Below are 16,401 nucleotides of genomic sequence, written 5' to 3' on the forward strand. Positions count from 1 at the left end.
ACCAGAGATAAAAGCAAAACCTTTTTAAATGCTTCTCTGTGAATTCCGTTCATTCACAGTAAAATGTTACTAAAACTAATTGTCCCAGATAAGAACAAGACTTGTCAAGGTTGTGCAAGGCTGCCAAGAACACTAGATTAAATTGCAAGGAAATAATCAAAACCAAAAGTCTCCAAACACAAACCAGGATAGTCCGAACTTCCACAAAACTTGAAGTGCAAGAACTTCTTTGCTTCCTGCAAAGAATCCCACCTCTGAGGGCTGACTTTTATCCCTTAAGGGAGGGGCCATCACCTTCCAGCCTTACTCCCGAGTCGCCTGTGCTGCTGCAGCTGCTCTTTTCTTTGAGAAGCCCTGCACGCACACGCACTGGGCACAGGCTCCTCAGGGTCCTCTTCATCACTGCTGCCAGCCTCCACAAGCTCCGAAGGCAGCACCCCACTCTCCGATAGTCCTGGCCCCATCCCTGCATCACACATAGGGCCCTCATCCGAGTCCTCGCTCTCCGAGACCTCAGCCATCCGCACCTGCTGCCGGCAAACCACAACAAGAATATGCAACCAGGCGGTAAGGGAAAGACCAGGGTCAAGGGGGAAATGAATGATGTATTTTAGTATTGGCAGAATCCAGCTAACACCAACATGTCAACTTCTAATAAATCATTTTTCTTTTCTCTGAGATGCGGCTAGAGACTTATGACTTGAATGGGGGTGGATTTGTTGGAGTCCTGACAGTCATAAAACGTTCAGATAAAAGCAGCTATATTTGCACACCTATATGCAAAACTCACCTATATGAGCAACTGTCTCGCTTCGCAATGAAAATCTGGGGCTTCGTTATGGTTGTGAATCGAGGGCTAACTGCATAGCCATAGAAAAGAGCATAATAATAATGACGCGATAACAGTGGGATAAAAGACCAACCTCTCTATCTGTGGCTGTTGCAGTAGGCGCTTATTTAGTGGAACTGCTGATGGCAGCAAAGGAGATGTGTTTTCAAGTTAATCCTTATTGTTCTAGGAAGCTGTTTTCTCCCTGGCAGATGGCTGGCCTGCCAGGTGTACACATGGCAAATACAAGTGATTGCTTTTATTTGAGCAACAGCAATAGATTAGCAGCGACTTTTAGTACGATTCGAGTCCCTGCATGGGCAGGCGAACCAAAACCATCTGCCAGGCTTTCGGTTTCTGCGGGGTAGCTAGCTAGCGCTAAAGATACAAACGTGCACAGCTTACTTGAAACGCAGAATTGCCTGCGGATTCCGTGGATGGCATAGTTTGGCAAGCCACACTTATCTGAACAAGCCACGATGAGTGGGGTTCAGACACGGTGCCCAGGCATAATCCGCGTTGTGTGTGTGAAGTTTATTTCAAGGTGAATGTAAGAGCACTGAAAGGTATTCTCCAACATTTGACCAAGGGACTTTCACCCTCTAACTTAAGCTGTAAATAATGCTGGGTGGGGGATTCTGGGTGTTGACGTCCACACAGCTTCAAGTTCTCAAGGTTGAGAAACACTGTTCTAGATCAAAACCAAACCGACCACGTTATAGTTTAATCATGTTTCAACAAGAGTGGCAAGGTCCCTGTAGCTTCCTTTTATGTATCAGAACATGATCCTGTCTCCCTTAAATCATCTTTTTTTTCAAACTGAATACCCCACATTACTTCTGCCTATCTTCATAGAGCATGTCCTCAGGTACTTGCAATTTTAGTAAAATAGTGGTAGATGGAGGAACAGGACATACCAAAAGCAATGATTGTTGAAAAGTTTCTGTACATACAATAAAGATGCCTCTTTTATCTCCAAGCTGCCCTTTGGGCGCTAATTGGGAGATCTCTAATGAATCTAGTCCAATTCAGCCCTCTATAGGAGGTTTAACTGATTAACTGGGCTTGTTATACTAAGTCAGGATTTGTTTAAACTATAATTTATTAAACTATAGTGGCTAATTGTATATGTAACCATGAGCTGAACTGGCTGGGTTCATATATTGTACTAATAAAAACAAATAATGTATTTTATGGCCCCTACATTTATTTACATTTACTCAGGAGTTGACAAATGATCTAGTAAAAGATGAAATCTTAAAAAAACTAAAACCAGAAATGTTTCCGGTATTGGCCGCTAGATGTCCCACTAACCATTAGTATTAAAAAAAACAAAAACCAAACCCTCTTCCAACAAATTTTTTTTTGCTCTTTCATTTTTCAGTTCCAAGTTGATAAAAGTTCAATTCAGGTTGAACAATATCGCACCCTGAGGCATGTTAGAAGGCAAGCTGATCAACCCGGCCTTGCATGCAATAAAGATTATTTATGGATGATTGAAATAGGGTGTTCTTTATGTGTAACTTTGGGCAAAGCGTTATACAATATACACTAAGCCTTTGCATGTATAATTGTTTTGTTACCTTTTTGCCCTTTCTATTTTATCTTCCAAGAAATAAGATGGGAAATAATACATTGAGATCACATGATAAGTACGTTTTTCAGTTAGAATAGTATCTATAGCCTGCTTTATCTTCTAAAAGTGAACATATAAATGCACCATTTAAACAAGAGATTAGAGTCTTCACGATGGCAGCTCCTGTACGTCACAGATGTTCCTTTCAACGTTTTGCAAACTCTTCAGCAAAGAAAATAATAGAGATTATAAATAGTAATATTTCCCTTCTTTTATGTGCTCTCCATTTGCTTCAAAGAAATACAATACTCTCCAAAGTGCATTAGTGGGTTAGGTAAAGAGGCTGAAAGGAGAATGAAGAGCTATTTATGAAGACTTATTTAAACACATTTTTTTCTATCTCGCCCCCTCCTTTCCTCCGTACTGTTCTACCAGTTTGTGTCATACGTCCATCTTTCTGCTAAATTTGCTACCAGGTTTAATCACTTTTTTGTGTGTTGATTGACACGGGAAAAGAACCTCTTTTTAAGAAGTCTTCTTCTAAACCAGTCAGTGGTTCTAGACAGGTTTCTAAACTGGGAGAACTATTTTGATGGTTCCGGAGTAAAAATGTGTGGTTCTTTCTCGAAACGGATGTTTGGCAACATGCTTGAGGTTTCCCTTAGCCTCCTTCCTTCAGTATTTCCCCAATTAACATTTACAAAAGATTTGTTGGTGGTCCCCTGCTAGTTCAGGAAATCTGTGCATGACCCACATTTTCTCAAAATAAACCTAATGCACAACCTTTTTAAAGGAGGGAGACTTCACGGGCAATTGCCATGCTCCAAAGTATATTTTAGCATTTGAAATAATCAAGTAGATCAATATTTTTCAATCCAGAAAAAGAACTAATCACTTAAGCAAGAGATATTTCTGTATTATGCATTTATCCCTGCCTACTTCTGATTTTTGAACAATGGACCAAACAAAAGCAAAAACCCATCAGCAATAGAGGAAAAAAATACTGCACTGATGTAGGATGAATGAAAAAAATATATAAACGGGAGGGAGGGTTCAAAATCCAGAATCTTTAAAAGGCTTGATCCAGTAGATCTTAGACATTCCTTTCATTAGGTTTATTCTAAGCCTGGTTCGAGCTGGATCCATGCCCTGGTTGGCAGCCAATTTGATTCACTGTTATATCTTGGTTCAGTCAGGCGGGGCCAAATTAAGTGCCAATCCAAAACATTTCAAGTGTGGCTGGCCTTATTCCTTGGTGATCATTATTACGTTAATACCGTGTTTCTCACAAAATAAGGCCGGGCCTTATTTTTTTTTGACCCCTGAAAAAACGGTTAGGCCGTCTTTTCGGGGGTGACTTAATTTCCTCCCCCACCTAGAGTGGCCAATACGCACATACCTCACCGCGAGGCCGCTTCTATCGGCAGACGAAAGCTCCCTTGAAGGCAGAGTCCCCAGCCGCTTCGGGGCGAGGCGGGGCTGCCCGTGTCCCCTCGCCTTTAGGCAGTTTTTTTCGGGCGATGGAAGCTCCCCAAATGCAGTCACCAGTTACTTCAATCGGCCAGTAGAAGCGGCCTCGCGGTGAGGGGAGTGTGTGTGTGTGTGCGCTCGCCCCGAGGCTGCTTCTACCGGCCAATTGAAGTGGCTGGTGACTGCACTTGGGGAGCTTCCATCGCCCGAAAAAGACTGCCCTAAAGGCGAGGGGACATGGGTAGCCATGCCACACCCTGAAGAGGCTGGGGACTCTGCCTTCAAGGGAGCTTCTATCAGCTATCGGGGTATTCTAGCCTAGGCTACCTGCGGGGCACTCCTAAAGGCAAGTTTTCTCCCCATCCCCACCCCATCCTTCCCCCCCATTTCTCTTCACCTCATGTAGTTCTAACGAACAATGTGAGAAATGGCGGGGAAACGCTTGGTTTGAATAGGCCTAAATTTTGGGGGCGGGGCTTAATTTCACCTCATGCCTAGAAATCATGCTGGGCCTTCCTATTGGTGGAGGCCGTATTGTTGGAGAAACACGGTAGATATGTTTATTTTGATCCAAGATGTAATAGAAAACATTACAGGCAACACAGTGCCTAGAAAAATGTTAAACGATAAAGTGATGATGATTAAAAATGGTTTAAAAGGTAAAAGGACAAGCCAGTTTGGTTTAATGGTTAAGGAACTAGGCTAGAAAGTGGGAGGTTGGGTATTTAAGGCTTGCCTTAGCCATGAAAGCCAATTAGGTGACCTTGGGCCAATCACCAGGAGAGGGTGAGTTCTAGTTCCACCTTAGCCATGAAAGCCAAATGGGCGATCTTCAGCCAATCACCAGTAGACCATGAGTTCTACTCCTGCCTTAGCCATGAAAGCCAATTGGGTGACTTTGGGCCAATCACCAGGAGACTGCGAGGTTCTACTCCCTCTTTAGCCATGAAAGCCAACTGGGCGACCTTGGGCCAATCATCAGGAGATGGTGAGTTCTAGTTCTGCCAGTGATTCTCTCTCAGCCCAAGCCACCTCACAGGGTGGTTGTTGTGGGGAAAATAGGAAGAAGAAAGAATATTAGGGATGTTTGTTGCCTTGAGTTATTTGTGAAAATAATCAAGACAGGATATACACATATAAATAAATCATATTAAATTAAAATATTTGTGTTGTATGGTTGCATCCTTTGCAAGGAGGAATGCTCCTTGAAGGAAGATGGGTACAGACATTTCCACACACACACACACACACACACACAAAATGTTCTTATTTTTAAGCACCGCACAAATGCAAGAAACCGTAGCTTCCTTCCTGAAAGCTCTCAGCTCATTTCCTTGCTTCAAGGTCAAGAAGTTAAGCAACTTTTACAGTCCTGTAAAAGCCCAAGGCAGTTACGAGAACAACGTATCTTATATAGGCAAACTGAATCAACCAATCTGCGTAAAGGGATTGGCTGTTGAAAGAAAGGGACGGATATTTTTTTCCCCTTTCACCTGGGTGGACCAAGTATTTTGGACATTTATGAATGATGTTGACTTGATAAACAGCTCTTGCTGGGTGTGGAAAATATTCCCATATTTCACAGACTTATATAATAGCCAGGTTTCAGGAAGCAGGGAGAAGCGTGGGATTTTCAGAAAGCTTTCTTTCTTTGTATTCAAACGCTATGCAAAATAACATCATTGTGATGCAATTTCTTGTGGCTTTATGAGTAATTTCTCCTTTAGTTCCTCTAACAACTTGTTTAGCACTTTACTTTTTAGATTTACCTTCTTTAAATTTGAAATGGTTCCCTGCCCCCCCTCAATTGGGATGGTTCTCTCCTCCATTTGCTCCTTAAATGCAGATCAATTAAAGGAGAGATTTAACCTGGAAATAAGGAGAAACTTTCTTTGACAGTGAGAACAATCAACCAATGGAACAGCTTGCCCTCAGAAGTTGTGGGAGCACCATCACTGGGGGCTTTTAAGAAGAGATTGGACTCCCATCTATCAGAAATGGTGCAGGCCGGGGTCTGCTGCTTGGGCAGGGGGTTGGGCTAGATGACCTACAAGGTTCCTTCCAACTCTGATTATCTGTTAATCTGTTAAATGCCCGCACTGGGATTCTGAGACCAGAATTCTGTGATGGCCCAGCCATTCCTCATCTTTATAGCCACTGAGAGCACCTGTCCTAGCATTCAGCTGCAAACTTTCTCGGTTGGTTAAACAGCTTTCAAAGGGGCGTGATGTGGCAGGTGGACCGTGGGCTGCTGACCTTATCTGTTAGAGGAAGGGGCCTGTGATAACATATATTTATCCTTTAGCACTTTATTTGTTCTAATCATGAGACTCCAGAACGAAATATGGGCTGCTTGTCTCACAAAGGATGGTAGTTAAATATTTATTTATTCCTTTGAATTTATGGCATAATGAAAAAGATTGGTGTGTGGATGGGTGTGCGTACTTGATTGTACCTATTTAGGTATGAGTTTATATCTGATGACTCAAAGGAGATTTTATGAGGTTTCTTATTTCGCTGTGTTTACAACGGGCGTGCCTTTTGCACTTTTTGTGTGTGATGTCTTTCATTCATTTATATTCCACTTTTGTGGATGTTTATTGGTCATAAAATTACTTATCAGCAGTACATAGAGAACAACAGTGTTATAAATGAACTGTACTGGAAACAAGGGAGAAATTCTAGGCTACAGCATTCAGGATGTTAAACAACAATTGAGAAAGATTGGGTTCCAACCCAACCTCCGCCTTGATGGCTGGCTGGAAGATTATGGGAAAATCTCAAGGTTTCAGCCCAATCTATCTCATATTGGGAAGAATGCCGTATTTGCCACACTGGACTCCTTGAGAGGATGTCAAACCCACCATTTAAAAATTCAAAAAGCTACCAAGTTCTTAGCCCGTGGCAGCACTGGTTTATTTTTTTTAGAGTTAGAAGTAAAGCAGGTCTTGGTGAATGCTTGAAGAAGAGATTTTCAGAAAGTGACAGACAGTTGGCTAGACTGGGCAACCAAGAAAACACTGTGAAGAAAGATAAGGGCAAACCACTTCCATGGTGCTGATCCAGATATGGCGTGTGTATATACCCATGAAGTCAACTGTAGCGATGCTTGACTTGAAGGAACCTTATCAAACCAATTCCTCAGTGTCTGTGGAGAAAAAAATAGCAAACCATGAGCCTTTGCTTATCTTCTGAATTGCAGAAAGGCGCTGGTGTTCCTTATCTCTAGAGGGAATAACTTTTCATAAACAGGATGCCCCTTTGAAAAAATGAAACGCCATCAGAGCTGTGCTTGTTTAGGAAAATGCAAGCAAGTTTGGTGTCTTGTCTATCTCACCAGGGATAAATCTCCACAGTGGAAACTCTCTATTTTCCAGAGGGCTGCAGGAAGGTATTCAGAGATATGGATGTGATAATATCACAGCAAGAAGTATGACTGAGCTTCCCCAATTGTTGTTACATTTTTTTGGGGTGGGGGGGAATTACAGATGAGAATATGGGACCAATACTTTCATAACTACTCTTAAGCCTCCCCAGAATTCCTTATACTGCTGAAATTAAGTGGCAGTTTGATAGTACACCTCCATAGTAACTTCCTATCAGCTTCATTTGGTATACCAGACTAGGAAACTAACTTCATAGAAAGACTAAAAATACTTTTGTTGAGATTGGCTGTACTAACAGAATCTTAAAAGTCTGATTATGCTATACCTGTCTGTAAGCCGTCTAGAGTTGCCTTGGGTGAGATGAGCAGGATACGAGAGAGAGAGAGAGACAGACAGAGACAAACAGACAGAGATAGAGACAGAGAGAGAGAAAGAGAGAGAGAGGAGAGAGAGAGAGAGGACGGAGGGAAGGAGAGAGAGAAAGAGAAAGAGAAAGAGAAAGAGGAGGGAGGGAAGGAGGGAGAGCGAGAAAGGGAGCAAGAGAGAGGATAGATACATAGAGTTAAATAGAGATAGTTAGATGGATAGATGGATAGATAGATAGATAGATAGATAGATAGATAGATAGATGATGGATGGATGATAGAGGGGTGGGTAGATAGACAGACAGATAGAAATGACAGATAGGCAGACAGACAGACAGATATAGAAACCTCCTTTCCCATCTTAAACTCTAGTAGGCATCTTCCAAACATTATCTATATGGTGCAACCTCTTTTGCCCAGATTACAGTTCTTGTGTATCTCCATCAAGGTCACCTTCCTTAGTCTCTACACCTCCCACCCTCATTCCCATGGGACCCAGGATTGGCAAGTGGCTTTACCTTACACAATATGGTGCTAAGTCACACCAGCTTTTGGTTTGGAAAACCCTCAGCCACTTAACACTCAACACGAAAGCAATGATCCCTAAGACGAATGACCGCTCATGAACTTCTAAACCTTCAATAGATGTACCAATTCTCTACGCAGTTCAGAGTTCATCCCCTTTGGGTAAAGTGCGTAGAAAGATTGTGTGCTGTATTCTGCTGGTGACTTCTATGCCTGATGCAGATGACAAAAGCTATAGGGGAAGCCTCCGCAGAGATATAAATCAAATTGATAGCAGCAAGGCAAGAGGGAGGTGATGTTCATTTAATGTGAAAGCTTTCCTGGGCTTTCTCCAAGAGTTGATCCCTGCCAAAATCAATGAATTATTTTTATCACGGTTGTTAGCACTCTCCAACTTGACCTGGAGCAACGAATAGGCACTGGAGACAACCCATCATGTAGAAATGGCTCCCAGATCAGACAGAACTGTTATGTCAGGATTGAGCAGACACCTTACAAGGACGTGACAAGATTTCTCAAAAGGCCAGGAGGAAAAGGTCTGGTGTTTAATGCCTTGAAGATAGATGTTTACGTAGGTTTGGATTTCTGTAGACAGATTTTTGCATGTACAGTAATTCATTTTCATAACCAGTAAAGAAATAACTTATTTCTTATTGTCTGTGTAATGGTATATGTGGGAATGATGTGTAAGGTTTACGTGTGCAAAAGGACATGTATATTTGACATGAAATGAGCATGGTCATCAGCAGGAAAGAAAGAGCTGATCTGAAAATATAGACCTTCTCGTGGCCTGTCTAGTACTTGGACTTATCACATCAGGTGTCTCAGCTGGACATTAATTTCAGAAAGTTCTAGAGGGATGACAAAGAACAAGTAAGGTCTTCTTTGTTGGTTACTCCATTTTAACTTGAGAGGGCAAAGATCTGGGAACTTCTTACACATTTCTTCCCACTGGCCTGTGATCTCAAAGGAATAAAACTGAGCAAGTTGAGGCCACAGTGAAAAGGAGAACTGGAGTGGGTGATACAAAGGACATCAGAGTCTTTCCTTGAAGCTTCTCCACCATCTTCAACTTAAAATAGTTAGTCAACTGGTGGGCATTGTTGCCTCAACATTAATCACAGGATATTGTTTCAGTGGTAAGAAGCCAAGTCTATTATTAGGGCCTCTGATCCATAGTCTATCCCATAGTTAATGGGATTGGACTGTCATGATGATTTTCTTTTTAAAGTGCTTCTGATGGAAAAGTACAAAGGCATTTATGGCTTGCATTAAAGACCCTCACAAGTGGATGCATCCAAAGCTCTTAGATGTTTGCAAGGGAAGAAATCCTCGACACTTCTAAAAATGGCCCACTCTTAACTATTTGGGGAACACAACACTTAAAAATCTGGGCACAGGTTATTGTGACTGCAATGAGCCTACTTTAGTTGTGCAGAATGCATAGTCATATCCACTATGGAGAAATGGAAACAATGCCAAGGCAAAAAATAGCTGATCTCTTTGCTAAGAATTCAACATAAGACGTAGTTGTCCTTCTTTGACAAGAAACAAGGGACTATCTGATTTACAACCTTTTGCTTCTCCAAGATCTCGGAGAAGCTGTATGAGGATGATTTAACCTTTCAATGGTATGCTAGTGGTATCCTCCAAAAAGTAGTGAATTATATGGACAAACCAAAGTTTGATTTGATTTTCATTGAAAATGCCAGTGTTCCAGCTAGCAAACTCCAAACCAGTAAACTCTGAGACAAGCATTTCCTCAAAGTTCATTTTTATTAGAGATGTCATATTGGTACATAGATTTCTATATGCCTCTGGGAAAACCCGAGGCTTACAGAAACATCGTTAAAATTAAATATAATTTTATGATTGTTTGTCAATGAAGTGGCTGATTATTTCCCTCTTTTGACTCAACAGATGAATTTAATAGCAATGTTAGAGATCTTTGAAGCTGCATTGAAAGCTCTTGATGTCCACTTGGATTCTTGGCTTGGAGCTGTGTAGTGAAAGAGTGAAATTCTACATGTTGTCACTAACAAAACTGTGCAAAGAGAGGTGTGTTTTAAAGAGCAGATTTGTATATAGGCAACTCCATTCATCCTTTCACAAAACATGCTTAGTATAACTAGGGTTCTAAAGTGACCTACCATCAGGCCATGAAAAATTCACAGAACCATAAACTATCATGATCGTGTTGCATGGGCACAAGCAATGTGTTCCTTACTACAGTGATGCCTAAATACGGACCGTGATGTCATAGCACAACTTCCACCTTTTCATACTTGCATCGTGATGTCACACAAGGCAGATTTTGCATCAGTCCCAACACCTGCTTTGTCATTTTTCACCTTCCTTCATGCTTATGAACACTTATAAGTGTGAAAGCTGCCCTGCCACACCTGCCAAAAATGAGCATCTTCAAGAACCTCCCTTGATCCAGGATTTGGTAGTACTGAAGTTTTGAGTAAGATGCTCTTGTGAGGTCCTTCTTCTTGTCTACAAATCAACCAGGCTTGTCTATGAGTGGATAATTAATTAGAAGCCCATTAAGACTTGATTGCTGCTATTGTCAACCTTTGAGTCCAACCCACATAGGCCCGGGGCATAGTCAAAGCTAAGAAAACTAGGGTAACGTTGAGGTTCATAGGTTGTCCATCTTGGTGTCCAGGCAACCAAATTTCAAGGAAATAGAAACACCATTGAGCGTGGTGTTTACTCATAGTTAAACATATACTTATGGTTGCTTCTTCCTGTTTCTCTGCAGCACGTACGCATATGACTCAGCTATGTGACAGACACATCACTCCTTTCACCACCCAAAGAAGGAAATGAAATCTTGGTTTCTGGCTACCTTTTCAGACCTTAACAGCAAAAAGATACCTACTGTACAACACACAAAAATATCAGCTGTATCAGATCCCAAAGCAAGAATCGGTGTAAAACTCTTCTGGAGGGAAACAAAACTTGGTTTATATATTAGATACAACTGCATCCATATTCCCCTGTTCTTCCCTTCTCCCCTCGGTCCTTGCTCCTATCTAGGTCCTAAAAGTTCATGAGGCTGCAGAAAGAAAAAACGAATGAATGCATTTTATAACTTGTTCTTCTTCCTAGCATAATCCCACAGGTGCAGGGTCTCCTTTTCGGATCATTGAACACCACTTTGCATGGTCAGTTGCATCTCCAGGGTGCAGGCCCATGGCTAGCGTATCTTTGTTGATGGTATTGTGATGACCTGGGCATGACACTAAGGCAACACAGTCACATAAGTAAGAAGAGTCCCTTTAATACCTCCAACTTTGCTCCCAATGTCCAGGTTACCTTCGGCTGGAGAAAAAACTCTCCCAAGAACAGTCTTTAAGTGGAGGAAATTCAGTCTGAAAGCAAAGTACATACAAACTGTAAATAAAAGCCCACACAAACCACGCTGCAGCAATTAACTTGATAGGGCAGGAGAAGGAATTGCAGACTTGAAAGGCCAGCAAAACACACAAAGTTGGGAAGACGCCGGGAACCCAGATAAGCCTCAACAATAACAGATAACTCACAATTTGCTTCTGACAAGTTGCTGTATGCAATATCCCTTTTTAGTACTGTGTTCCCAGCTGCAGCTAATGAAGGGAATCAGGGCCCTTTCCTTCCCTGTAAGCCATGCAACTCACGTTGTTCCCTTCTCCGTTTCTCCCTGTGTGCCCTCGGATGTAGAGGGGGTGGGCCTGGGTCTTCTTCTGAATTCCCTCTGCCGTGCTCTACCTCTCCTCTGCTTTGCCCTTCCCCAATTTCTTCCACAGCCAACGGAGCCACACTCCCACTCCCTGTCAGCTGCTCGGCCTCCCCCTCAGAATCAGATTCTGACAGTGGCATGAGAGGTATCTTGCCATCTGTGTTTTGGGCATCTGCGAGATCATTGGCCATTGACATGTAGTTGGTTGGCAGCCTTGGCAACGGTGGAAGGGGCTGCTCTCAGGACATGTCCATACCAGCGGAGCTGGCCTTCTTTCATCTTCTCTGCAATTGGTGCCACACCAAAATGTTGTTGAATGGTGTCATTTGTGATGTGGTCAAGAAGGGTTGCATCTCATAACTCTGGCTTCCAAATTTTTGTTCACTACATCGTTGTTGTTTGAAGTAGCATTTCAGTCTAAGCAAACGTCCCGTCTTTGAATTTAATTAGGAATACGTAGCCTTTTAAGTTTGGGTTTTCTGATGTTGATGCTCCAAATGCATTCACTTAGTTCTGTTTCCTCCTTTCAGCTGTAGACGAATGTCAACTAAGCTGTGAGTGTGGGCTTGTCCTTTCAAAAATCATCCTACCAAAACTAGTTTGTGAAATTGTTTGTAAGCCAATGTCATGCAAAGGAAACTGTTTAGAAATCTGGAAGGCTGCGACAAAAAAAATCCCAGGCAGTTATCGGCATTCTTGTCAAGTCATTCTTGTACTCAAGAATAATTAAGTGAAAATAAACGTTGCATCTTCTCTATCTTCCTCTCTTTCTTTCTCAACATCATTCTTTTTTTCCCCAAATAATATTTGTTTTAAAAAGATTTTATATGCCCGTGCCCTTTGGATTTTCAGAAGTAGAATTTATAATGTAAAGAAAATATTTCTTGATAAGGGAGACTTTATTTTCCCCACCTAACTTTTCTTAGAAATCTTATCCATGTAAAATCAGGAATGTCTACTGTAAGTCGGGGGAGAGGGTCAACTATGTCAGATGAGGGTTGTAACCAAAAGGGAAGCAAGTATAGAAATTAGCAAGAATGTGGATTAAACACAAAAGTGAGTAATCGTACAAAAGAAGCACCTTGATGTGATTTAGTGATGCAAAAAAACGAATGAAGATAGAATTGCAAAACAAATACATACAGAAAGAGTAAGGCGAAGAGGAAAACCAAGAATGTCAGAGGTGGCTCAACATACTGTGGTTTATTGATAAATGAGCAAACCATCTTAGGATGTTGGGTGAACAGAAAGATACAAAGAGAAGTAGTTGGGCAACCTAGATCCTTCCTTAATAAGTGAGAATCACGATCAGTCTGAGACCTGATAAACTAATTGATCAATTCCAAGTTTATTGAACACATAAACAACATATTTTTCCCCCAACAACCCAACTCTTTTTTAAAGCTCACACGTGGAGAAAAATGCTGCTCAGCCTTTCTAGAGGAAAAAGGGCAGGATTCAAAACAAATACAACAAGCCACCCTTTGTAACACGTTTTTCTGTGTTTTCCGCAATAGGGTTCTAGGCTGGGCAGTTTGTAAAACCAACAGGAATCTCTTCCAGAGTCCAACACATAATGGAGAGAGACTCTAAAAATGTAGCAGAAGCATTTCCGCACACTGGTTTCCATCCTCTAGTTTGTGCAGAATTGATTCCACTAGATTCAGAGAGTGCCATTCGGAAGGGCTAGGACCTCACTCCTTGTAAACTTTTCGAATCTCCTCCAATTCTCGGATGGGCTCCCATTTCTGATGGATTGAAAACAGCTGCCGTATAAGACAAAAGATTAAAAAAGATAAAAGATTAACAAGCTTACTGGTATTAGGGATTCATCCTCCCCCCGAAAAAATTATCTTCCCCTCCCTCCAAATGTCAAATGTCACTCATGTTAGTGTTTCACATTATAGAAGAGGCTATGTAAAATAAGATTTTTATTTGTTGCCACGATGTTAAAATGGACTGCTTTGATTCAAGAGAATACTTTGACCATTTTTCTTTTGATGTGGACATTGATTTTGGACTTTTTGTCTGATAAAGATGAAAATTAAGCTTTGACTTTGGGATTTGATGATTGGGGATGTTTTTTTGCTATAGAAATATGGCGTATTGTTAGAGTTTAATAAATATACACTTCATTTTAGATCTTTGTATGTTTTTATATATTGGTTGTGATGTGGATTTATGGAAATAGAATTCATCTATGGGTTATTTTTTATTTAGATTATGATTATGATAGTATATAATGTAATAGTATATATATATCAATGATTGTTTGAGGTACAGTATATATCTTTTTTATTTTAGTTTTATAGAGTTAAAACGAAAGCAAGACTGTATTACATATTTTAATTCTAGCCATATTGAAGAGGCTTGAAACTCCCTTTTTCTTTTTTTTTAAAGTTATTGTTGGGTTTTTAGTGCCAATTTTTAAATTCCCCATTATCCTTCCCCTCCAACAACAACAATTTTGGTTGTAATTTTTGCTGCAACTTTCTCCCTTTGAAATTTAATACAATTCTGTGTTAAATTCTATCTGATGATGATGATCAATGCTGATCACAACTTAACAATTACCTACAATTCTATTTATGTATTAGCCAATATTATTAGCACTAAATATTAAATAGCGCTAAAAATTAATTTAGTCGTCTATTACATATCTGTAACTTTCTTACTCCTTGACTCTAGATTCTTCCTAATACAGTCCAAGACTTGTTACCCTATCAAGTTCGTTACCTTTTGAGGTTGGGAGGGATCCACTTTTTCCCAAGGTTCAGGATTGTTCCATCTATCAATACTAAAAGCAAAAGGCAGCATTTATTATGGTTGAGATAAAAATAACCTTTGGCTAAATGGCAGTTTAATAAAACTGTATTTTAGCTATTTAAAAAAAGACTCAATAGCACCACTCGATTTATTTGAAGACTTCATCACAGACTTCCACTGACTTTACTTTGGCTGAATAATTTAAAACTCTGATTCAAATGCTAATTCAGAAAACAATTCCTTTAGGGAGTAATGCGGAAAATCTGCTTATATACTGCTAAGATACAGGTAAACAATTTTCTTTTATAGTAATGATTCTTCCTTAGTTGCACGATGAAAAAGTTCAGCATCCAACTAAAGGTAAAGCATTTTTAAACCTTGTGGGCTTTAAAACCTAAACTCAGTTCTCGCTGAGCTTTATTCTTAATGTTCCATTAAAAAAATAAAATAAACACACACAGACACAAACACAGCCCAACTGAAATAGGAAACATTTTTAAATTAGAAGGAATTCCTGCATTAGCGGCTTTTTGAGCTTTCCCTGAGAATGACTCTTGTCAAAATGCCACTTCCTCCTTGAGAAATAAAGCAAAAAGCAAAAAAAAAAGAGTGAAACATTTCTTTTTCCCAGCCCTGACTGATTTTATTCCTTGTTCTTGTGTTAGCATCTTCAGTCTTGGGGAGGATGGGAAAATGCTATTCCTTTGCCTGTTGTCCCTCACACCCTATTTGTCTTAAATTAAAAACAACAACAATGGAAAGAACCTGATCTGAAGTAAAAAGAACATTCTTTTGGGTGTCAATAAGGAAATAGATGCTGCTTACATTATATCTGATCTTTTCAGGGCTCTGATGCCGGTGTATGCCATCCCACTCAGTGTGGTAGTCATAATTATAGCCAGAGGAATCAGCTGGAAGACACAGAGCAAAATTCCTTAGCAAAGGGGATACATCAAACTATCTTTCCACTTCAGGAGAAAACAGGATTTGTGAAGAATATTCCTTCCCAAACGTCTTTTCCCAATATTTCCTTGTCCCTGGAGGGGTTTACAGGGACAGCAACTCCCCATCCAAGGATGCTCCTTCCCTTGCTGTGCACAGGAAAGACAATTTGATACCCTAACTCTGATTTGTCTAATACAAAAGCCCAAAACTTACCTCTCTATGCTTGTTCAGATACCGGAAGATTGGCATGGTGTAAGTAGGTGCAACTCTGAGAGAAGGAAAAAGGGAAAAAAAGTTCCAAAGTTATCTTCAGGAAGCATCCTTTGGGTACCACCCTGGCCAGTTGCTCCCCTCTCCCTTCCAATTTATCATCCTTGTCTGGAAGACATTAAAGAGCTCCCTTCCTCCCTCATCACAACCACCTGGTTCAGTAGATCCGCAGAAAATTTCAGCGATATACAGATACGCACTTCTTCCTTTATATACCGTTAACGCCCAAGGGTGCTGGATGTGTCCCAAGTCACGTAATTGTAGCAGCTCGGATGGGCAATTCAGTCACCTATGGATACTATGGGAACATTGCACAGGATTAGGGCGCTCCCTGCTGGATGTGTGAAGCAATGGTAAGTATCTTGGGTTAATAGATAAAAAGTGAGAGTGTGATAATGGAACACCCCTTTCCTGCAGTGATTAAGGCAACAGGCTAATAATAGTAGGAGGAGTAAACCCAAAAATACTAAGCGCTGAAAACAGAAGTAGAATGACTGTGGCAGAAGAAAGCAAAGATAGTACCAATAATAATAGTAATAGAA

At 40.8% G+C, this 16,401-nt stretch overlaps 1 protein-coding gene across 2 annotated transcripts; it reads right to left on the reverse strand.

Moving 5' to 3' along the window:
• Positions 1 to 13,202: 13,202 nt before the first annotated feature.
• Positions 13,203 to 16,104, reverse strand: COXFA4L3 (cytochrome c oxidase associated subunit FA4L3). 2 transcript variants are annotated; one of them, XM_026709736.2, is made up of 5 exons: positions 16,012 to 16,104; positions 15,803 to 15,857; positions 15,470 to 15,555; positions 14,615 to 14,675; positions 13,203 to 13,644 (listed from the first exon to the last, which is right to left on the reverse strand). In XM_026709736.2, exons 2-5 carry the CDS (start codon positions 15,836 to 15,838, stop codon positions 13,573 to 13,575), a joined length of 255 nt encoding a protein of 84 aa, XP_026565521.1. In that variant the 5' UTR covers positions 15,839 to 15,857; positions 16,012 to 16,104; the 3' UTR covers positions 13,203 to 13,572. The 2 variants fall into 2 exon arrangements, with proteins under 2 accessions (XP_026565521.1, XP_087797544.1); XM_087941418.1 differs by having other exon boundaries at positions 16,009 to 16,027.
• Positions 16,105 to 16,401: the final 297 nt, after the last annotated feature.

The sequence above is a fragment of the Pseudonaja textilis genome, chromosome 13 (assembly GCF_049901715.1).
Source record: "Pseudonaja textilis isolate UNSWEBS1 chromosome 13, rPseTex1.2, whole genome shotgun sequence".
Taxonomy (NCBI): Eukaryota; Metazoa; Chordata; class Lepidosauria; order Squamata; family Elapidae; genus Pseudonaja; species Pseudonaja textilis.